Source organism: Myotis daubentonii, chromosome 7, assembly GCF_963259705.1.
Source record: "Myotis daubentonii chromosome 7, mMyoDau2.1, whole genome shotgun sequence".
Classification (NCBI taxonomy): Eukaryota; Metazoa; Chordata; class Mammalia; order Chiroptera; family Vespertilionidae; genus Myotis; species Myotis daubentonii.
The window spans coordinates 11,006,812-11,030,597 of record NC_081846.1 but is presented as its reverse complement, the minus strand read 5'-3'; the positions used below and the strand labels follow the sequence as shown (position 1 = coordinate 11,030,597).

The 23,786-nt window shown below is 41.3% G+C and overlaps 1 protein-coding gene across 7 annotated transcripts in view; it reads right to left on the bottom strand.

Moving 5' to 3' along the window:
* The window catches only part of NBEAL1 (neurobeachin like 1), a 110,432-nt gene extending 93,255 nt beyond the window's left edge, over nt 1-17,177 (bottom strand). For 6 of the 7 annotated variants that reach the window (XM_059702868.1, XM_059702871.1, XM_059702873.1 and 3 more), the window contains exon 1: nt 17,040-17,177. In XM_059702868.1, the coding sequence (XP_059558851.1) occupies nt 17,040-17,090 (51 nt within the window). In that variant the 5' untranslated portion in view covers nt 17,091-17,177. The remainder of the gene's footprint in view (nt 1-17,039) is intronic. The other variant, XM_059702874.1, reaches the window with a different exon arrangement.
* Nucleotides 17,178-23,786: the final 6,609 nt, after the last annotated feature.

Below are 23,786 nucleotides of genomic sequence, written 5' to 3'. Positions count from 1 at the left end.
TCTGGTGAGAGTATAAAATAGTATAATCACTTGGAAAACAATTTGGCATTTCTTCTAAAGTTAAACATACATTTACCACATGGTCTATCCATTTCTCCTGAGATTAGTGAAAACATATCCACAAAAAACCTTATACAAAAATGGTCATAGAATGTTAGACTCAAAAGCATTAAAATCCTAGAAGAAAACATAGGCAGTAAAATCTCAGGCATTTCCCATAGCAATATTCTCTGATATATCACCTTGGGCAAGGAACACAAAAGAAAAAAATAAACAAATAGTACTACATCAAACTAAAAATGTTTGCACAACAAAGGAAACCATCAACAAAATGAAAAGACAACCCGCCAGAGCCAGTGTGGTTCAGTTGGTTGAGCATCACTCCAGGCACAGAAAGGTTTCAGGTTTAATTCCTGTTCAGGGCATATATCTAGGTCGCAGGTTTTAGTCCCTGGGCAAGGTGCATATAAGAGGCAACCAATCAATGTTTCTGTCTTTGACTCTCTGTCTGTGCGTCTCTCACTCTGTCTCTCAGATCTCCTTTCCTCTAAAATCAATGAACATGTCCTCGGGTGAGGATTAAAAAAAGAAAACCCACTGAATGGGAAAATATATTCACCAATGATACATCTGATAAGGGGTTAATATCCAAAATGTATAAGAACTTATATAACTGAATACCAAAAACCAACAACAATCCAATTAAAAAAATGGGCAAAGAACCTGAATAGACACTTCTCCAAAGAGGACATACTGATGGTCAATAGACATGAAAAGATGCTGAATGTGACTAATCATCAGAGAAATGCAAATTAAAACCACAATGAGATATCACCTCATGCCTGTCACAATGGCTATCATCAACAAACAAGTGTTGGAAAGGATGTGGTGAAAAGAAAACCCTCATGCACTGTTGGTGGGAATGCAGACTGATACAACCACTATGGAAAACAATATGGAGTTATCTCAAAAAATTAAAAATGGAACTGCATTATGATCCAGTGATTTTACTTCTGGGAGTGTATCCAAAGAAACAAAAACACTGATTAGAAAGAATATATAGACCCCTATCTATGTTCATTGCAGTGTTATTTACAATAGCCAAGATTTGGAAGCAGCCCAAGTGTTCACCAGTAAATGAGTGGATAAAAAAGCTATAGTACATTTATACAATAGAATACTACTCAGCCATAAAAAGTAAATCTTACCCTTTGCAAGAGGAGAGCATTATGCTAAGTAAAATAAGCCAGTCAAAGAAAGACAAGTACCATATGATTTCACTCATGAGTAGAATCAAATAAACAAAATTAACAAAATGGAAACAGACTCATAGATAGAGAACAGACTGACAGCTGTCAGAGGAGAGGGGAGTTGTAGGACTCGGTGAAATAGGTGAAGGGATTAAGGGAAAAAAACCAACTTCATATTCCCAGACAACAGTATGATGATTACAAGAGGGAAAGAAGGTTGGGGTAAGGTAGAAGATGGTACAGGAAGGATACATGGTGATGAAAAGAGACTTGACTTGGGGCATTGAACACACAAATACAATATACAGATTATGTATTATAGAATTATACACGTGAAACCTATATAATTTTATTAACCAATGTCACCCCAATAAATTCAATAAGAAAAATTTTCATAGAATTATTTTTAACAGCCTAAAGCTGTAAACAAACCAAAATTCCATCAACAGGTTAACTGATAAAAAATTGTGCTACATTCACACAGTGGAATGCTATTCCCTAATAATGAATGAACAATTGATATAACAACAAACAATAATTTTAAAAACATGTTCAGCAAAAGATGATAGGCATTAAAGCATACACACTGTGTATTTCATTTATACAAAATTCTAGAGCAGGGTGACAGAAATTAGATCATTGGCTGTCTCTCAGAAGAACACAAAGGGAACTTTCCTGGGTGATAGAAATTTTCTGTTTTTTTATTAGAATAGCAGTTACATTAACGTGTGTTTTATCAAACTCATCAGATTTGACTTATAATCTGTGTATTTGTGCTCTGTAAGTTACACCTCAAAGCTGATTTGGGGGAAAAAATGATTTATTGAATGTATTTTAAAATTACAATTGCATCATTAAAAATGATGTTCAGCCCTGCCTTTATGGCTCAATGGTTGAGTGTCAACTCATGAACCAAGAGGTTGCTATTTCTATTTTCGATCAGGGCACATGCCTGGGTTGTAGGCTCAGTCCCCAGTGGAGGGACATGCAGGAGGCAGCCAATCAATGTTTCTCTCTCACTGAAGTTTCTATCTCTCTATCCCTTTCCCTTATTCTCTCTAAAATCAATAAAAACATATAATTTTTGTAAAATGATGTTTAAATTTGTTCCCTTCACATCCTTGACATTTAATCAATTTCAACATGATATTCATGAGTCTTTGTTATTTTATCATTAGTTATTTCCCTAAAATAAAAGTATTACGCTACAAATCAGAATTCCTAAAAGAATGTTCTCAAAATATGCAGACTGCTGACCTTTTGTGTATTTGTTTTTCTATTAATATACTGTTCCAAAATCAGATCATAAATTGCCACTGTCTTCATCATCACTGAGAAGATGGAAATATTTCAGGGAGAAAAACCTATCTCTTGGGCAATTTTCTCAAGGATTTCATTATTTGCCTTTTCATTTCCAACTACCATGCCATTCATTCATTCGAGTATTCATTCATTCATCAATTCAGGATAGATCTCCAGAAATACAAGTAACTGGAGCTTCCTTATCATTTTTTCTTTTTAATAAAGCAGAGGATTCTCTCTGTAAAAGTTAGAAACAAAACAGTCTCATAATGCCATAAAGAATTAATGCATTTTTCCTTATAGTTTATCTAGGAACTCCACAGAATCTGATTTAAAGTCTAAAGGTCAGAGCGACCAAGTGTTTGGCACATGCACAGTTCTCCTAGGAAGCTGAACAAGGATAAGAAATGATACTTAAATGTTTCATTTAGTAAGAAGTAAAGCAGTTAGCTTTTTAGCATCTGCCATATGCCTAGTATTAAAGCAAACATTAAAGAGTTTAGCATATAAAATCATCCAATGTATTTCTTATAACTATCTGAGGTTTCATTTCCCCCATTTTGGAGGTCAGAAAAAGGGAAGTTCTAAGGATATGTCACTTGTCTGTGATCACATAGCTAATAATCAATAGTTCTGAATTTAAAATGCAAGGATATACGAATCCAATTGTGCTCTTCCCACTATACTACACTGTCTTTGAACCATGAGCAGGAATAAAATGGAGTTTAGTGGACAAAAAGAGGTAAGCGTTTAAACAGAATTAATAAACTCAAGACCTTAATAATTTAACACATAAGTCAGCCCCATTCCACACAGCCTGAGTAAAGCCTTTGAGGATCTATACTTTACTGCCAGAGGCCATAAAAAGAAAGATACACACACACACCCAGAAACAACATTAATTAAATCTCAAGCTTAGTCACTTTCATGGCTAAGAGAGTTTGGTATATTGAAATACTACAGAATGATCTATCTCCACATTGTACAATATTTATTCACACAGCACACAAATGTATTAAGAACTACAGGAGCCGAAACCGGTTTGGCTCAGTGGATAGAGCATCGGCCTGCAGACTGAAAGGTCCCAGGTTCGATTCCAGTCAGAGGCATGTACCTGGGTTGCGGGCAATCCCCAGTGGGGGATGTGCAGGAGGTGGCTGATCGATGTCTCTCTCTCATCGATGTTTCTCTCTATCTCTCTCCCTTCCTCTCTAAAAAATCAATAAAATATATTTTAAAAAAAACAACAACAACAACAAAAAAGAACTACAGGAACACTGGGGCCAAATTATGTGGATCCTAATCCCTGCTCTGTCACTTTCTTAAACAAGTCATCCTATGATTGCACATCAATTTCTGCCTCTAGTCCAGTGGTTCTCAACCTGTGGGTCGCGACCCCTTTGGGGGTCGAACAACCCTTTCACAGGGGTCGCCTAAGACCATCGGAAAACACATATATAATTACATATTGTTTTTGTGATTAATCACTATGCTTTAATTATGTTCAATTTGTAACAATGAAATTGAGGGTCACCACAACATGAGGAACTGTATTAAAGGGTCGCGGCATTAGGATGGTTGAGAACCACTGCTCTAGTCTATAAGAATGAAGATAATGATAGAAAATTGCCCTTCTTTACAGAGCTATTGTGAAAATTAAGCAACCTAATATGTGTACAAGGCTTATTACATCACAATGCCTAACACACAGTATATGCTCAATAAATATTAATAATTATAAAAATAACATTTTTATAACCTGTGTGCCAAAATTAGGAAGCTCCCACAAAATAGAAAATATTTCATGATCCTGCTTGCCACATTACTTTGTATTCTTTTCCTTTCAAATCTTTTTTGCATTTACTATCTGTGTCACACTGATGTTTTCCATCTGTAAATTGAAAATAATATTTCCTATCTCACAGGGCTGTTGAGAGAACTAAATGAAATAATAAATGTAAGGTTTGACATTTAGCAAATGCTGAAAACATGTTGGCTACCACTACTAGAATATTGACTGTGCTATCGTATCAGTCATGGTCCAATGTAATAAAATAAGCAATTATAAAATAATTACAAAATCAACTATTGATTTTGCACTCAAATATTCATCCAATTATCTGCCACTGTTTAAGATAAATACACTCTTTCATTTGAATTGCTATGTAGCTTCCCACTGGTCTCTGTAGCTTCAATTTCTTCCACCTATATACAGATAATAATGGAATTTGTTAAATTAAAATCTAATTATCTCTTTTCTCCAGTTCAAATACCTCAAATGGTTCCCAATTACCATAAAATGAAATCTAAACACTTAGGGATGTGCTGTCCAATACAGTGGCCACTAGCCAAATGTGATTGAAATTACATTAAAGGAGGCTTTTATCTTCTCACTAGAGACCTGTGCCCTCTCGCAATCCGGGACCCCTCGGGGGATATCAGACTTCCCATTTCGGCCTGGTCCCCGCCGGCCAGGACAAAAGACCTCACTGGTGCACTAATCTGTGCACCGGTATAAGCCTAAGTGATGGGTGTGGACAACAGAAGGGGAGGGGGAGGGTAGGATTGGGGGGATGTGGGGACACTGGGGGGATAAGGACACATTTGTAATATCTTATTCAATAAAGGGAAAAAAAATCTGTGCACCGGGCCTCTAGTATGCATATAAGATCTTCAGTTAATCTCTTCCCACCCTCCCCCTCCCCTCTTCCCTCTGAGATTCATCAGTCTGTTCCATGTTTCCATGGCTATGCATTGAGCATCTGCTCCCTGGTGGTCAGTGCACATCATGGCTACTGGTCGAATGGTCGAACAGGCTTTTATATATAGAGATAACATCTATTCTCCTGCAGGGAGGCGTTAGCAGGTAATGAAATTAAGGAATCCACACAGTTTCACCTAGTTCTTATCCATAAAGTTACAGGTAAGAACAAGGAAAACACCTTACTTCCTCTTTCAATAATATTTGGGTTGCAGTATTCCTTCAAGTTTTAAAACTTGAAACTTTTAGATATACATATTTCAACCCTATGTTAGGCAGCTCCCAACTTATATATGAGTTGGATTTTAAAAGTTCATTGAAGCCAGTCATGCAGGGTGGGGCCCCAAAGTCTGAAGATAACCTAATAGGAAACTCCAGTCTTTTTCCCACTAAATTGAGGAGTAAGACAAGTTGGGAGTTTTTAAACCATATAATTAGACATGAGAAAACAACTGTTAGCAGAAGAGTTTTCACAGGGAACTTTCTATATGCAGGAAGCCAGATGAGGGAGCTGCTCAGTCACAAGACCGTACATAGTCTCCAATGCCCATCCTATCTAATAAAAGAGAAAAATGGTAATTGGCGTACGACGATACCCTTTTCATTGGCTAATCAGGGCTATATGCAAATTAACTGCCAACTATGATTGGCAGTTAACTGCCAACTATGATGGGCAGTTAACTGCCAACTAAGATTGGCAGTTAACTGCCAACAAGATGGCGGTTAATTTGCATATGTAGGCACAATGCAGGGAGGTGAAAGGGAAAGCAGGAAGAAGCCCCCTGCCACTGACAGTGATCAGAAAGCCAGGGGGGAGCTAAGAGCTGGGGGGCAGGGCAAAGGCGGCCCTGGGGCCGCCTTTGCCCTGCCCCCCAGCCATGATCGGAGAATCAGGCGCCTTTGCCGCCCTGGCCAGTGATAGCAGGAAGTAGGGGTGGAGCCAGCGATGGGAGCTGGGCACAGTCGAAGCTGGCAGTCCCGGGAGCTAGGGGTCCCTTGCCTGGGCCTAAAGCGGAGCCCACGATCGCGGGGCCGCTGCAGCTGCGGGTCCCGCTGCCCGGGCCGGACGCTTAGGCCAGAGGTGTTAGGCCTGGGCAGGGGCGGAGCCTGCAACCTCGGGGAGCTGGGGGTCCCCTGCCCATGCCTGACACCTCTGCTGGAGGCCTCAGGCCTGGTCAAGGGGCCGATCCGGTGATTGGTGATCGGAGGGTGATGAGGGTCAACTCCTCTGGCCGAGGCATCAGGACTGGGCGGGGGGCGGAGCCGGGGATTGGGGGGATATGATGGTCCCCTTGCCCAGGCCTGAAGCCTGGGTCAGAGGCGTCAGGCTTGGGCGGGGGGTGGAGCAAGCGATCAGAGGGAGATGGGGGTCCCCTGCCCAGGCATGATTCCTGGGCCAGAGGCCTCAGGCCTGAGCGGGGGCCAGAGCCAGTGATCAGGGGGAGATGGGGGTCCCCTGTCCAAGCCTGACACCTCTGGCCGAGGCATCAGGCCTGGGCAAGGGGCCGATCCTGCGATTGGAGGGTGATGGGGGTCAACGCCTGAGGGCTCCCAGTATGTGAGAGGGGGCAGGCTGGGCTGAGGGACACTCCCCTCCTCACACACACCCAGTGCACGAATTTCGTGCACCCGGCCCCTAGTTTTAGATATAATTAAAAAATAACGTTAGAAAAAGACTCTCCTAGAGTATGGAGCCAAAAGCAATAGAGAACAGCAGCCTGTGCAGCTACTCCCAAGGAACAGAACCAGAGTCAAATAAATAATGGAACATTCCTTCTCTTAGGGTAGGGAGCACCAGGCAACACTTGCCCAGTTTTTGGAATTGCCATGGACCAATGCCTCTTAAGCACCTTTCTTCTCTTTTTCAGAAGTCTTTATTATGTCATTCCTATCTCAGTTTCAGCACTATATGGGGCCAGATAATCAAGTGCCTTCTGAGATCAAAGATTTCAGTATGACTAGAAATCATGATTGGATGAGACTTTTGGAGTTCTTAAGATAGACATGAAGTAGACACTGCATATGGGAGGGATACAAATAATTGTAACCAAGAAATATGACTGTAGTAGACTGGATGCTTGGTCCCCATTTTTCACTCCTTTGTAGTAAATTTGCCATGTAATTTTGCAATGGAAAAAGTAAGCTGTACAAAAAGCAAAGTTGTAGCAGTATATCAGATACTGATTGAGGCTTATGTTTCTGAAACTAGGTGCAACAACACTGGGGTCATTAGAAACATTTCCCAAGTCCAAAAATTCCATATAAGAATTTTTAAAGTCTACATTAACACTTCTATTAATTTTTAAATTAATTTAAACATATTAGAGCTGACTACCTTGTAACTAGTACTATTTATTACTCAATTCCAGTGATCACATATGTTTTGGTACCAAGGGATCATCTGTGATTTCAATTTGTAGAGCAGTCTTTTTCAAATTACAGATGGACTCTTGGCAATCTGAAAATTTTCAGATGCTGTTGACTAGTACCATGCAAAGGGTGATACATAGACCAATAAAGGTACTTATCCAGATAAATACAAAAATGAAGAGTAAACACTTAATAGCAATTTGGAAATAATTTAAAGTCTTGAATTTAAAAATAAAATGAGAACTTGTATTTTTAACATCTTTTTTCCCCACTCTTTCTAGAACTACTTTGCTAATAATCGTTTTAAAAATTTATCTTTATTGCCCTGGCCTGTTTGGCTCAATGGATAGAGAGTCAGCCTGCAGACTGAAGGGTCCCAGGTTCAATTCTAGTCAAGGGCCCACGCCGGGGTTGCAGGCTCGATCCCCAGTAGGAGGCATGCAGGAGGCAGATAATCAATGATTCTCTCTCATCATTGATGTTTCTCTCTCTCCCTTCCTCTCTAAAAATCAACTTAAAAAATTATTTTTATTGGTTGAAAGTATTACAGATGTCCCTCTTTCCCACCCCCATTGACTCCCTCCACCTGGCCTCTACCCGCCCGCCCCCCAACCCCCGTCCCGGCCTTCACCACACTATTGCCTATGTCCATGGGTTATGCATATGTGCAATAATCTATTAACTGTCAAATCCAATACATGCTCCATAATGTTTTTCTTCACTGCTTTGTTTACTTTTACACTACTGACTACTCCCTTCTTTATAACATCTCTATACTTTCTGAAGCAACCACTCACTCCTGTTTCTCCTCCCATTCAAACTCCTTACAAATTCTTCTTCCTCTATCCACTTCTTTTTTTTTAAAATATATTTTATTGATTTTTTACAGAGATGAAGGGAGAGGGATACAGAGTTTGAAACATCGATGAGAGAGAAACATCGATCAGCTGCCTCCTGCACGCTCCCCATTGGGGATGTGCCTGCAACCAAGGTACATGCCCTTGACCGGAATCGAACCTGGGACCCCCCACTCCCCAGGCCAGTGCTCTATCCACTGAGCCAAACCAGCCAGGGCCTCTATCCACTTCTTAAATGATAACATTCCCCAGGATTCCCTGACTTTGAACCTCTTCTCTCATATAATTCTTCAATAATTGCCAATATGATTAATACTCAAATATTTACTTCCAGCACATACTACCCTTCTGGACTCCAGACTTACGAGTGTATCTCTACCTAGATGTCCCACTGCGAACTCACATGTTTACCTGAAAACCTAGTGAACCTGTGCTAGCTAATTTGGTGAATGGGATGACCAAGTACTAGTCATTATTTTAAATTGTTTCTTTTCCCTCATGTTACACATCTACACATTTAAATACTATCAATTCTATCTTCCACCAGGAAAATACTAAATTGATATTCAAAAGGAAAGAATAAGAAATTTTCAAGCATCTTAACTTTTTATAGTTCATAAGCTCAATTCAAACCACAAAGGTAATATTCCTAAAAGCTATTTCCATGTCTATAGATATCAAATATTCATTTCTTGCTTTTACATCTAATGTCCTGAAATAAAGATGCAATTGGTAGCCACTACTATTGAGCTGCTAATGATTTTGTTTTGTTTTGCTTAGATCTAACATTACTTTCCTTATAGACAAAGTAATGATTAAGCCACAAAAAATTAAGAGCCATTAATACACTCTACATACACTAAAACTTACTAAATGAGGTTAAATTATAAGGGTTGATGTATACTGTGTATCTTATGAAAAACTTTGCTTAGGATTATAACCAAAATTGAAAAAATAAATTATAATTTTCTCAGAATATTCATTCATTCCATTTTTTCCCAAATATATGTATATAAAGAGGTGCTTGCTCTTTTATTTGAATGAAACACCTCTATAACCTATTTTCTTTATGAAACAAAACTTTTATTCTGAAAAGGAACTTCACTCTGAGCTCATTTCAAAACTATCCATCTCAGTCATATTCCAGATTTAGCAGGACAAAGGGCAACAGCAGGAAATGGAGCATCATCAAGATCCAAAACAAACTTGGTTTAGAGTTAAAAAAATAAATAAATCCACAAATCATTAGGATAATTAAGCACTATGCTTAAAAGCAAGAAGATAAATTAAAAGTTAACACTCATGAGCACAGCTTCATCCCTACTGATAAAAAGACAACAAAATACTGCCCTCTATTATTATACAATACAAAGGCAAAATGGAAGTAATATTAATATACTCTCATGCCCATATATGTATTTTTAAAATAGTAATAAAAGATTACATTTTAAAAGATTACATCTTTATATTTCTTCCCCTTATGGTGCATCTAAATATAATCAACTCATTTTTTTCTCAACAATTTTGAGAAATATGCAAAATAGTTGTTTTTTTCCATTTGACAGATGAGAAATCTGAAAATATAAATAAATTAGGTAACTTGTTTTTAGGTCCTTAAGATCAGAAGCAGATGTGGACTAATCTTGGCTCTGATTCTGTAGCTTCACAAAATTTTTCTGTGTAAATTGAATTACCAAAAATTAAATAAACCTGCTAATGACAAAAATAACCACAAATTTCATCCCACATTGCCACATTTCAAAATGTCATGCTTTTGAGTCACTTTGTATCTCTTTACTGAGTTAATGCATTTGATACTTTCCACCAGACAGAACAAAAATAACTTAATCTTATCAAAGAATTTGATAAGCCTCTCAAGGCTCAGTTTCTCTTCTGCATATTATGGTGACCAACTGCAGCACTCCCAAAAGACTAAGTGTTGAACAAAAATATACCCTTATTCCTATCTAACAAGGACTCTATGTTACATATGTCTTATTCTATGCAATACATAAATGCCAAAAGTTGTCAGATAATGTAGAGACCAAATGGTTGCCAGCACTATCTCTGTTACCACAAGCACATTAAATGAAGCAATGTCAGAAGATACAAGAAATAAAAACAAGGTGCCTAATGCAGATATTTTAAGCTAAAATCTTTAGATATTAAGAAGTAAATCAATTTGCATTCTACACTCAAGAAAAATATGTTCAGACAAGAAGTAGTGGTTAACTATTGAACTAAAATCCAGATACAACATTAAACCTGTTCTAATTAATGTTTAACTTGTAAGAGCTATATGAAAACCACTGTTAATAGAATCCTTGACCCTGGGTGGGGATGACCATTTAGAAGCAATTTCAATTAGTCTCATACACTGTTGAAATAATCTGTATAGAGTAGGAATGTTGGGTGATCATAAATTATCCTGCCTGTATTATGCAATGATAATTACTTGCAGTTAACCTACTAGAAAATGAATGTTTCTAACAATGCAATTAAATCTTATTTAAAGCAGGAGAAAGTGAAAAGTTAGGCTAGCTTGTTTAAAAAATAAACTGCAAAGTTTTTTTACCCAAATTCTTTTCAAATGTTGAGTTTAATATACGAGCATCTATCTGCTAAAAACCAAAACCAGTAACTTATTTTAGTTCTATTTAAAGGACTTCAATCGTAATATACAGGCTTGCAAATGAACCCAGACTAATAGATAGACCTTTATATATTCTCGTAATATTCCTTTGACTGAACAATATTACCCAAGAGTTATTTCTAATATAGTTCTACTTAAACACCTACTAAACTTTTAAAACATCACATTACATATAAACGCTGGGATGGTAACTTAATATTGATCTATTGCTAATACCCTGTAGAACACCTGTGTTAAGATTAGCCCTGTAGCAAATAAGAGGGATGTCTCTTAATCTAAATGCCCTGAAGCAGACCTTCAATAGTCTTCAAAGTCATCTTCTTTAGTCAGCAGTGTATACATTGTTTGGTATAAATAGCATACCAACTAGAGCAGCAAAATAGCAGACGATGTTTAAATTTTAATCATTAAAGATGAACTTGATACTCAAGAAAAATAATTGGTCACCTTGGAAGGATGCTAACATATCAAGTCATTCTAAAAACAGAGAAATATCAAACATTCATTCTGCCTGACTTCCCTTTAAAGATCTGTCATCAAACATATTTGACAATGTCATATCTGATAAGGGCCTAATCTCCAAAATTTATAGGGAACTCATACAACTTAACAAAAAGAAGATAAACAATCCAATCAAAAAATGGGCAAAGGACCTAAATAGACACCTTTCAAAAGAGGACATTCAGAAAGCCAAGAGACATATGAAAACATGCTCAAAGTCACTAATCATCCAAGAGATGCAAATCAAAACAACAATGAGGTACCAGCTCACACTTGTCAGAATGGTTATCATCAACAAATCAACAAACGACAAGTGATGGAGAGGATGTGGAGAAAAAGCAACACTTGTGCACTGCTGGTGGGAATGCAGACTGGTGCAGCCACTATGGAAGACAGTATGGAGCTTCCTCAAAAAACTACAAATGGAACTCCCATTTGACCCTGTGATCCCACTTCTAGGAATATATCCCAAGAAACCAGAAACACCAATCGGAAAGGATATGTGCACCCATATGTTCATAGCAGCACAATTCACCATAGCTAAGATCTGGAAACAGCCTAAGTGCCCATCATCAGTAGATGAATGGATTAGAAAACTGTGGTACATCTACACGATGGAATACTATGCTGCTGTAAAAAAGAAGGAACTCTTACCATTTGCAACGTCATGGATGGAACTGGAGAGCATTATGCTAAGTGAAATAAGCCATTCAATGAAAGAAAAATACCACATGATCTCACTCATTCATGGATAACAGAGACCATTATAAACTTTTGAACAATAATAGATACAGAGGCAGAGCTGCCTCAAACTGATTGTCAAACTGCAGCGGGAAGGCCAGGGAGGGTTGGGGGCCAGGAGGGAGGGAGGTAAGAGATCAACCAAAGGACTTGTATTTGTACATATAAGCATAACCAATGGATATAAGACACTGGGGGGTAGGGGAGGTGAGGGGATTGTCAAGGGTGGGGGGGGAAAAAAGGACACATATGTAATACCCTTTGTAATACTTTAAGCAATAAAACAATTTAAAAAAATTAAAAAAAATAACTGATGAGGGGACATTTCTCAATATATGTGCTACTAATAAATACAGAAATGACAGATTAGATGTCACAGCTTTGCAAATCCTAACAAAATAATTAGTGCATGTAGGCAAAACCCACTGATAACCAAGATGGTCATAAATTAATTTAGCCTCCCCCCACCAAATAGAATGTGAATCAATCAAGCCTCTAGATATCCCAGTTTGCAGACACTAGTAGAGAGGAACAATAATTTAAATCAAGGGAATTTGACCAGAAAACCCAGACTGAGAAAAGCACTAATGTTAAAACCTGGTTTCTTCAACATATAGAAGGAATAAAAATATGAAGTATAGTGAGGGGCAATGTATAGATTAAAAACTGAACGGATATTTTCAACAAAGTACGTGTATACTTTGTATAAATATTGGGTCAAACAAACAGGAAAAAATAAATAAAAACATTTATGATACTACTACGAAAGTTTGAACACTGACCAAATATTTGATTTAAAGAATTATTATATTGTGATTATGTTTTTAAGAGTTCTTATTTTATAAACTAGTGTCCTGGTGCACGGATTTGTGCACATCGAAAGGAAAATAATTAGAAGGTGGCCGGCAGGGCAGGTCTGGGCAAGACATGCTGGACACGCCCTGGTGTCAACCTCCTGTTGTCCCTCCCAGGCAGGCTGCACCTGGGGTGACACCGTGGCTCTAAGGGCTCTGTGGAGTGGGCCGGGTTTCTCTGGCAGGCCTGGCTTGTGGGGATAGGGCTGAAACCGGCTCTCTGACATCCCTCGAGGGGTCCCGGATTGCAAGAGGGAGGTTCTCGGGTGACACACCCCGGAATCGGGCTCCCTCCGCTCTGGTTCCTCGGTGCGTCACCTGAGAACCACCACTGCCAAGTCACCGCAGCTGGGCAGCTCCTGTGTTGAGCGTCTGCCCCCCTGGTAGTCAGTGTGTGTCATACCTACTGGCGGGTCGGACGGTTGGACAGTCACTTGGCCTTTTATATATATATATAAATAGATAGATTTTTAAAATCTTTATGGCTAAGATTGTATGTTATCTGGAATTTGCTTCAAAATAATTCAGGGGTAGAGATGGTGTAGTGAGTGTAAGGTTATAGATGAAACATCATTGAAAATCCTATATAATAAAGAGCTAATATGCCAATTAGACCGAACAGCAGAACTACCGTCTGGACGACATTCCAGACGACCTTCTGGATGAAGCCGGGGCTGTGAGGGCAAGCTGGGGCTGCGAGAGCCGGCCGAGGCTGTGAGGGCCGAGCCCCTTGCACAAATTTCGTGTATTGGGCCTCCAGTAAATTGTAATTACTGAAGCAGGGTGAGAGATATAAAAGGGTTCACTACAGTATCGTCTCTATTTCTAACTGCCTGAAATTTTCCATAATAAAAGATTAAAAACGAAAAATTGGACTAAAAAGTTCTGTATGATAACCCATAGAATAAGGACAAAAGAAGTCTATGTCCCTCAGAGGTCAAAACAAATGAACTAAAATCTTAATGGTGAGTTAGACAAGCATTCTCCTTGTACACACACTATTACTAATTGACAAAAGAGAAAACTGAGACCCAAAGAAATAAGTCTTGTTCAAGTTCACAAAACAAAACACCAGCAGAACCAAAACTAGACTCCACAATTGCAAGCCCAGAAATAGCTCCATGTTGGATCTCAGTTAAAAGAAGATGCAAGCAGTCCTGAAATAGTCCGAAAACCCATCAAAGATTTAAAAAGGTCTTAGTAGGTGAAAAAAAAGTCAGCTGGCTTGAAGGGCTATATGCTAGCAGGGGTGGGCAAACTTTTTGACTCGAGGGCCACAATGGGTTCTTAAACTGGACCGGAGGGCCGGAACAAAAGCATGGATGGAGTGTTTGTGTGAACTAATATAAAATCAAAGTAAACATCATTACATAAAAGGGTACGGTCTTTTTTTTTTTTTTTAGTTTTATTCATTTCAAACGGGCCGTAGTTTGCCCACGGCTGTGCTAGCGGGAGAGCAATAAAGCTAGAGAGAAAGTATAGAGAACTGTATATATGGTAATCATCCTCACCACGGAGCAGAAGTGTTAAATTTATGAAGTATATTTGAAAGCTACTTGAAGTCAAGGTGTTTGTGGGAAAGAATGTTGTTGTCTAGCTTACAAGTAGCTTACTCATGAGCTAGTGAAACATAAAACCATTGTATTAAATAACAATTTTTAAAAACACTTGAAAAGATTTTTAAATCTTAAGTGCACAAGTGATTTAAATCTTAAACAGAAAAATGGGACTTATATTCCTGTCCAAGAATAGCTTCAAAATTTGACTGACAGGGCTTCACTATTTACTTAGATTTTAATGAACAGAAGGGTTCATCTTTATATTAAGCGTCATTAAGAACAAAATTCTGTGTATGCCAACGAACTATACTATTTTTTCAATTAGCAGTGTCACATAAATAAAACATGAACTCAACCTAGAAACAACATAACTACTTAATAAGACAATATAACCCCATTTACCTTTTGTCATCCAGAAAACAGTAAAGCCTAATAAGTTTGAGGTATTTTTAAACAAAATCATTTTCAAACTACTAGGCATTCATACTAAAACGCATTTTAATTTTTGGCTAATGTGTTACTGACTACTTTCAAAAGTGTCTGGTGATTTGGATTCTTTTTTATTGGAAGAGGGGTCTATTTTTAAAAAGACATCTCTGGCATTAAATTACACAAGACTAAAAGCTATTTTAAAAATCCATATTAGCCGAAACTGGTCTGGCTCAGTGGATAGAGCGTCAGCCTGCGGACTGAAGGGTCCCGGGTTCTATTCCGGTCAAGGGCATGTACCTGGGTTGTGGGCACATCCTCAGTGGGAGGTGTGCAGGAGGCGGCTGATCGATGTTTCTCTCTCATCGATGTTTCTAACTCTCTCTATCTCTCTTCCTTCCTCTCTGTAAAAAATCAATAAAATATATTTTAAAAAATCCATATTAAACATTTCAAAGGATATGTCCTTCTATAATTGCAAGAAATATCAAACCAGTCCTATCTGGTTTGACTCAGTGGATAGAGTGTCGGCCTATGGACTGAAGGGTCCTGGGTTCGATTCTGGTCAAGGGTACGTGCCCAGGTTGTGAGCTCAATCCCCAGGCTGTGGGGCGTGTAGGAGGCAGCTGATCAATGATTCTCTCTTATCACTGATGTTTCAACCTCTCTCTCCCTCTCCCTTCCTCTCTAAAATCAATAAAAATATATTTAAAAAATACATATACCAAGCCAGAAAGTCAAAGAAAATTCCAGTGTGACCTCTAAAATTTAATATTACAGATAACTGAGATTATTTATTCAAGAATAACTTGTTCATTCAAGAGCTGAAAGTATAAAAAAGAAGCCGGAAGGGGTAACAGAAACGGAAGCTGAGACTTGAAAACAGAGACCTAAAGTAACTAACGTAGATTAAAGCCGTTCCTCTGACCCTTCGAGTATCTTCAAGGTGGTACTGCAGCTCCTCGCTTGAAGCAGATGCTTAAAGCGGTACCCTTTTTCCTCCCAATAACCCTAAAGTCAAAGCTCACGTGTAAAAAAAATCCACATAAAGGCAGAGAGAGAAAAGAAAATTCTGTGTGAATGACAAAACCAAAAATAGGAAGGGGTCATCATGGGTAAGACCATGGGCGTGAATCAGGCGGTGCTGAGTGTCAAGCTCAGTTCTGCACCTCATCAGCCCCCCTAACTTCAGCACCAGCTCCTTCCTGTCGGTAAAAGGGGGTAATGACGACACCCATCGCACCGGATGGCTGTGAGGGGGAGATGAGAGGTGCTCATCAGGTGCGAGTATCTCGGCCATCGCAGTGACCGCCTCCAATCAAAGACCTTCCCATGTCATCAGTCACCTGGTTAATGCGACGTGAAAGGTTAACCAGGAGAAAAATGTCCAAGGCTCTTCTCCTGAAACCCTCTCTCCTCCCACTTGTCGGAGAAAGAGGAAAGGGAACAAACAAAAAAGGAAAAGACTTCATTTCTCTCTTAAGGTCGTCATGTTACTTATACAATTTGGGGATCACTGGAGACAAATATCAAATAAAAACCACACCCCAGAGCTTGGAACAGTGTGCCAATGCTGTGCATGTGTTCGAACCTGCAGAAATGGCAAGCAGCAAAGCCGTCTTTTTAAATTGCGGGTCGTAAGGACCAACAAACAGGTTATTATCCATGAAATGAAGTGCTAAGAGGGCCAGTCACAAAATCTGATAACCACGTATTTTAAAACGTACAAATAAAAAAAATAAAAAAGAAAGAAAGCGGTTACCTTGGTACAATAAAGCATCCAAAGTTCAAAGAGCCTCTCTCTGGATGCCATTCTGGCTGTCACTCTGGCACTTTTAATGTGTCCTCCAAAAACATAAAAATTGATGTTCAAGACCACAGCGTGCTCATTTTATTTTCCAAGTTTTTCAGCTGTTACAGTAAAGCTCAAAGCGGCAGGGAAAGCAAAAACGGCGCGACACCCCTGGGCTGTCTTCTGGTCACTGGCACTCCGCCTCAGCAGCCACCCAGCTTCTCCTCCTCGGCGGTCGCTGTCCCGCCACAAACCTGCGGGAGAGAGAAGCGTGCAAATACCTGCTGGCAGGAGCAGCGCAAACACCAGATGTCCCAGGACGCGAGAGGCATCTGCCTCACGCCCCACGAACAGCAGCCTCAGCCTTTCTTTACAGTCAATTTCGCGGAAACTTGCGTTGCAGGGAGACATGACAGCTAACAGTATTATCTCCCAGGAATACCGAGTCAGAAGCCGCCCGGGCAGACTCGGGGAGACGCGTGCTCGGGACGAAAAACTCGCCCAGTCACAATGCACAGCGCACGACGTCGCCGCTCCTATTTTCTATGTAAATAAAGAAAAAGCGACCGTACTCCTGACGTACAGAACCGCTCAGCATTCCCGAGTCTGCTTCTTTTTAAACTTGGAAATGTTTGTCGCGGGCGGCGGGGCGGGGCGGGGGGGGCATCCCTGTCTGTCGTCTGTCTGTCTGTTGCTGGAACCGTCCTCCGAGCGTGAACAGCTACCTGCCCACCTGCCCCCGCCGCTCCCGTCCCGGAAGAAAGGGCACGCGCGACCGGCGAGGAACACACCCCGGGAAAGCCTCCAAGTGCTCTCGGAGCGCTTTGCGTTTCCTCCTCGCATCCCAGGCAACCGGACGGGAGGCAAACTCGGGGGCCGGGCCGCCAAGAAAAGCTTTGGAAACGGGGCCAGGAGAGCTCGGCGGCTCCCACCCGCGGCCCACGCCCGGCCGACCGCGCCGGGACACACCCGGGTGCACCTCGCCCCCTCACAGCCGCCCCTCGGACCACAGCGCGCCCCCACCAAGCGCCCGGGCCCTCACGTTTCTGCCACGCAGCCCCCTCGCCCCGGCGACCCGCTCCTCCTCACCGCGCTCGCGCTGGGGACGGCGCCGCCGCCTCGGGCCCTCGTCTAACTTTGCCTCGCCCCCTGACCAACCCGAAGCCCCGTGTCACCCCGCAGCTGGGAGGCGGGCGGGAGAGGGAGGCGGGGCGGCGACGGCGTGAGGCGGGGCGCGAGGGCTGGGAGGGGCCAGGGGCGGGGCTGTCCTCTCGGCTAATCATTCCAGCCTCTGAAAATTTCCCCGGCCCCAGGGCAGTCGCTGTTCATTGGTCGCTCATGCTGGGGAGGGGCGGGGTGAAGGGAAGCCCCGCCCCGAATGCCGGCGCAGTCGCACTCCCGCCGTCTCCTGAAAACCCGGCGGCGGGCGCCGCTCCAGTCGGTCCTTTCGCAGGCCTGGACCTGCAGGGGGGCGCCTACGTGCTGACGTCGGCGCCCGGCACTGCTGGGGTCCGGCTGACGTAGCATTGGCCTGATGGCGTCATTTCCGGGAATCATCGGAGGGCAGCGGGCAATACGGTGACAGCTAATGTGTATTTTGTTTGGATTTCTTGTTGTAAAAGGGGAATTGGCCCTCGTCGTCTATAGTAATGTCAAAAAACAGACCACGGTCCCTACACGCCACAAAAATCCGTTTCCTTCAACGTGCTTTTATGCCTCGTACTTTCCCCGTCGCTGAGCGTCCGGTCCTAAAAATCTCCTTTTACCACTACCCAAAGTTTCAAAACGGTTTTTACTCTGTCAGAAAAAGAAGAGACAAACGGCTGCATTTACAGGATACAACTTTCAGGGGTGTGTGTGTGTGTGTGTGTGTGTGTGTGTTTAAAGGGGGCAGGGGATAGTTCTTAAGATCGATCGCCGTTGGTACGCCTAAGCATTTTTCAAACGTTTTATTATGGAAAGTGTCAAGCATATACAAAAGTAAACTAATATAATGAAACCCCATGTGCATACCATTACCAATCTTTAAAAATTATCAACTAATGTCCCATCTTGTTTCATATATACCAGCAGTCAGCAAACTGTAAAAGCCAGAGAGTAAATATTTTAGGTTTTGTTGACAACAAAAATCAAAATAAGGATAATTCATGACACATGAAAAATTGGTGAAATTCAAGTTTCAGTGTTGTGAAGATGGTTGGGATACAGCCATGCCCATTCCTTTACTATTAATAGCTACTTTCCCTCCAAGATGACTGAGTTGGGAGTAAATAGAGTAGTTGTTTGCAAATTATGCCTTTTCAGCATCTCTCCTTGGCTGGCTAACAGGCATGTGCGGCTCAGAAGGACGGTGAGGAATTCCTCTTGCTATTATAGTCATTAGCAGTTCCATTCTTCCAGCTGGTCAGTCCAAGAACCTCGGGGGTATCCTTGCCACCTGTCGCATATACAGTATGTCACATTCAATCTAATCCTTTCAGCTACATCTTCAAAATATATCCAGAACTTAACCATTATCTACTCCACCACCACTACCACCCTGATGTGAGTTACCATTAAATCTTTTCTGGTTTGCCCGGCAGTGTGGCTCTCGGTTGGTTGAGTGTCAGCCCATGCACCAGAAGGTCACCGGTGTGATTTCCAGTCGGGGCGCATGCCCAGGTTGCGGATTCCACCCCCCACGAGGGGGTGTGCAGGAGGTACCCGTTCATCTCTCTCATTGATGTTTCTATATTTCACTTCCTCGCTCTGAAATCAATAAAAACATTATTTTAAAGCAAAAAAACAAAAACAAATAAAACACTTGAAAATAATCTTTTCTGGTTTATTGCAAAGCCAATTTTTCTCCCTGCCTCTACTTATGCACTCTCCCCACCCGTGGATGATTTTCAAAATTGCAACAAAAGTGATCTTTTTAACACAGAAATAAGATGCCATTCCTCTTACTAAAACCTCTCCGATGGCTTCCCATCCTACCTTAAATGGCCAGGAAGGACCTGTATTTTCCTCCCACACTTTCCTAATTTCTCTAATATCCTGCGCTTTCCTTATTTCACTCCAGACACAAGTCTTCCTTGCTGCTCCTCAAATTCACAAAGCACACTGCCGTCTCAGGGATTTTACATAAACTGTCACCGGACCGGAAATGCTCTTTCCCCTGATGTCCACACACAATCTTCAGGTCTCCACTCCAGAATCCCCGTCCATTCCTGCAGTGTGTATGTTTGTGTTTCATATGTTCAACATGTTTCATATGTTGACATCCAAACCCCAATGTGGTGGGGTTAGGAGGTGGGGGCTTTGGGGAGCTACTTAGGTCATGAGAGAGTGCCCTCATGAATGGGATTAGTGCTTTTATAAAATCTCACAGAGCTCCCAGCCCTCTCTTTCCTGTGAGAAGGTAAGCAGAAGTATGGGAGTTGGGAGAGGGCATTCTTCCAACAACACTAATCTTGGACTTTCAGCCTTCAGAACTGAGAAAATTAATTTATGTTTAGAAATGACCCAGTCTGGTATTTTTTACAGCAGCCTAAAAGACTAACGCATCCATGAAGCAGTCCCTGACCCTCTGTTAGAAAATAGTATCTCCTTTTCCCTCTTACTTTATTTTTCATTATAGCACTTACCAGCTGACATATTTATTTGCCTATTATGAGTTTCCCTCTAATAAAATGTAAGAACTATGAAAACAGAGACTTTATTCAATGCTATATCCTCAGGTCCTTGAATAGTGTCTTATGCACAATAGGAGTACAGTAAGTGTTTGAAGACAGTATAATCAAAGAAATAAATGATCTCTTTCACTATATATCTATACTATTTCACCTCCAGTTTTGCTCCCACTACAAACTGTTAGTTTACAGCATGTTGGACTCATCATAATAGCACTATAAATTACAAATGTAATCAATTTGTAAATTATAGCAAAAAATGTGTTGTCCATAAGCAAAGATGATAACGTTGTATGCACTGCTTCTCAATGTTTGCCTCACAAACTTTCAAGGAATCTTGGTAAAATGCTGATTCTGATTCAGTAGGTCAGAGGTCTATCCAGCTCCCAGCTAATGCCAATGCTGCTGATCCACAGTCCACACTTTGAGTATTAACAGTCCCACTGTTGATACAGATGGAATTTGCTTTGGAGTAGTACTGATAAATTTGCATCCATCTATTCTCCTCTTCCTCACCTTCCCCTTGTGACTAACGAAACAGATAGTGAAGAGATGTAATCTGTGACACAAAACCAAATGAATTCTACATGTAGGCACTGAGTCTTCAAACATGACATCATTGCAGTTACATCTAGAAAGAAATAGATACATCATGTGACACATGGATGTTCCTGTTGGGACACAAAGAGTGGCAGTATTTTGTTTTAATGTTCACATCATAGGATCAGGCCTCAGCTTTGCCACCAGTAAGGAGACGCCCGGGCTCTGACTTACCCTAGTAAACTCACCAAGATCTAATGCATGTAACCTGTGGGGCAGGTTCATCCTTTCTGTTCCACAGGAGGTCCCTAGCTATGTACTAAAGAGGAGAAAGTCAGGGAATTTACCTATATTGTCTCTGTTGATGATCTTTCCCACCTAATCATTCTAATATTGGGGTAGGCAGGTAACCATTAAACTTTTGTGAACAAGGATTATCCCATTCTAAGATCTCCTTTCCATTTTCCCTCAGATGAAAGACACACTTAGCATCTGAATTGCAGTGAAGGATTATGCAGTTCTTGTGCTGAAGGTTTCAACTCAACCAAAGATTATAGAGAGTCACAGGGGAGGTTAGGAGCTATGTCTTTGTTTAGGTCATTTCTTTTCTTACACCAAAAGAAAACAAGTGCAATATTTCACTGCATAGGTTTTAATAAGAAGTGTCTACTGGACAATCCCCAGTTCCCTTAGCTCTCCCAGTTCTCATCAGTGTCTCTCCAGTGAAGCTACAATCACTTTTACTCCTAACATTCCTAAAGAGAACCTGCAACTAGGTCTGTGCCCTGACTGGGAATCAAACCTGCAACAGGACAGCTCTCCAACCGAGCCACCTGGCCAGGGCTTGTCATCTTTCTTAAAAAATAAACATTTTCAATATTTGGCCAAAAGAAGGCCATGTAGGTTCTTGGCTAGCAGGACGGTTGTTGCACACTTGGACTGTCACCTTCTCCAGGCTGGTAGTTGCTATCTTTTTTCCAACTTATTTTTATATTAAAAATTTAAAAATGCATGCTCGAACTGAGGCAGGATAGTAAAAAGCTATGAAAATTCCTTGGCAAGTGGAATGGGGAGACAGCTGAACACACTGGCTGAGCAATTTACAGCCAGACAGAGAAGACCACCAGGGCAGAAAGCCGCTGGTGCCCAGCATTGGGCAAAACTGGCATATCCTCCCTTGGCAAATCACTGACCATGTGGTTTAGATCCCCGTGACCTTTCATATCACAAGTCATGGAGTGCAGACACCCTTCCACCCAACGTCCCCCTTGCCCCCCCCACACACACCTTTCCTCCCTGGAGATAATATCTAGGCCTCAGTTGTATTTCGGCTCCAGGCCCAGCAAAACAAGGTAGGCAATGCTAGGACCAACTGTGAGGACTAGTGACCCCCTGCCCTGATGCCGACCAATCAGTGGAGCCATGACCTGAAAGGATACCTGGAAAAGCTGACGGATATTCTACTGAGATCCTGCCCTAAGTCCTCCCCTAAATTCCCAGCCTTTAAAACCCTCAAGATGAAGGACCCTGCTCCTACTCTCCCACCCTCCCGGGAGCACAACAGCACCTTTCTCTTTTCCCTCTTCTTCCCCCACAGGTGTGCATCTCCTAAGCTCTAAGGCAGCAGTTGCCAGCCTTTCGGACCTCACAGGCCACCAGTGGTCCACGGACCACAGGTTAGCAACTGCTGCTCTAAGGGACCCCACCAGACTTGCAACCAGGGGAGCTATGGGCAGTAGCCGCTCATCCCATGCTAACCCCTGAATCTGTTCCCAAGGCCCCCTTTTTCTGACTCTCCAGTGAGCTGACAGCAGCCCCACCTCGGCTCACTTCTTTCCTATAAGCTTTCTAGAGAGCCAAAGCAGCCCCGCCTAGGCTGTCTCCTGCTGCTTCTTCTATCCTAGGCCCTTCCTTGTTCCACTGTCCCAGCTTGAATAAACATACTCAAAATCACCTGGACTCTTTCCTGCATGAGGTCAGGAACGCACACACTACAGGCCAGCCAGAGGCAGACCCAATCTGGCCTGGCCCCTTTCAGGTTGCAATTGTCCTGACTGCTGGCTCAATGATTTGTATTTCATTCTGTATAAAATTAGAGTTTTTAAGTAGAGACATGACAAGATTAAAACTATATTTGTTGTTCTAGACCTTGTGATGTATTTCCCAAGGCGACATGTAATCATACACTCCTCTCACCATACAAAATGTAGTACTTAAAATTCAGTCGAAACATGAAAGAAAACCACTTTGCTTTCGTGTATAATGAACTTTCTATCATGGCTGGGAAGTTAATTGAAAGTTAAGACTTCCACAATCTACAGTCGAGAAAACTCTTTAATCAAGAAGAAAAAGGAAATTATAGGAAATTTTTTATTTAAAAATTAGCATTTTTCTCTTTTTAAGTTCTTATTTCCTGAGAAGAAAAGAAAATTTTGAGACTGGGAGAGATTTCTTGTCCTCAGAAAGCAGTTTTCTTGAAATTCAATTATTCTCATTCAAATTCATG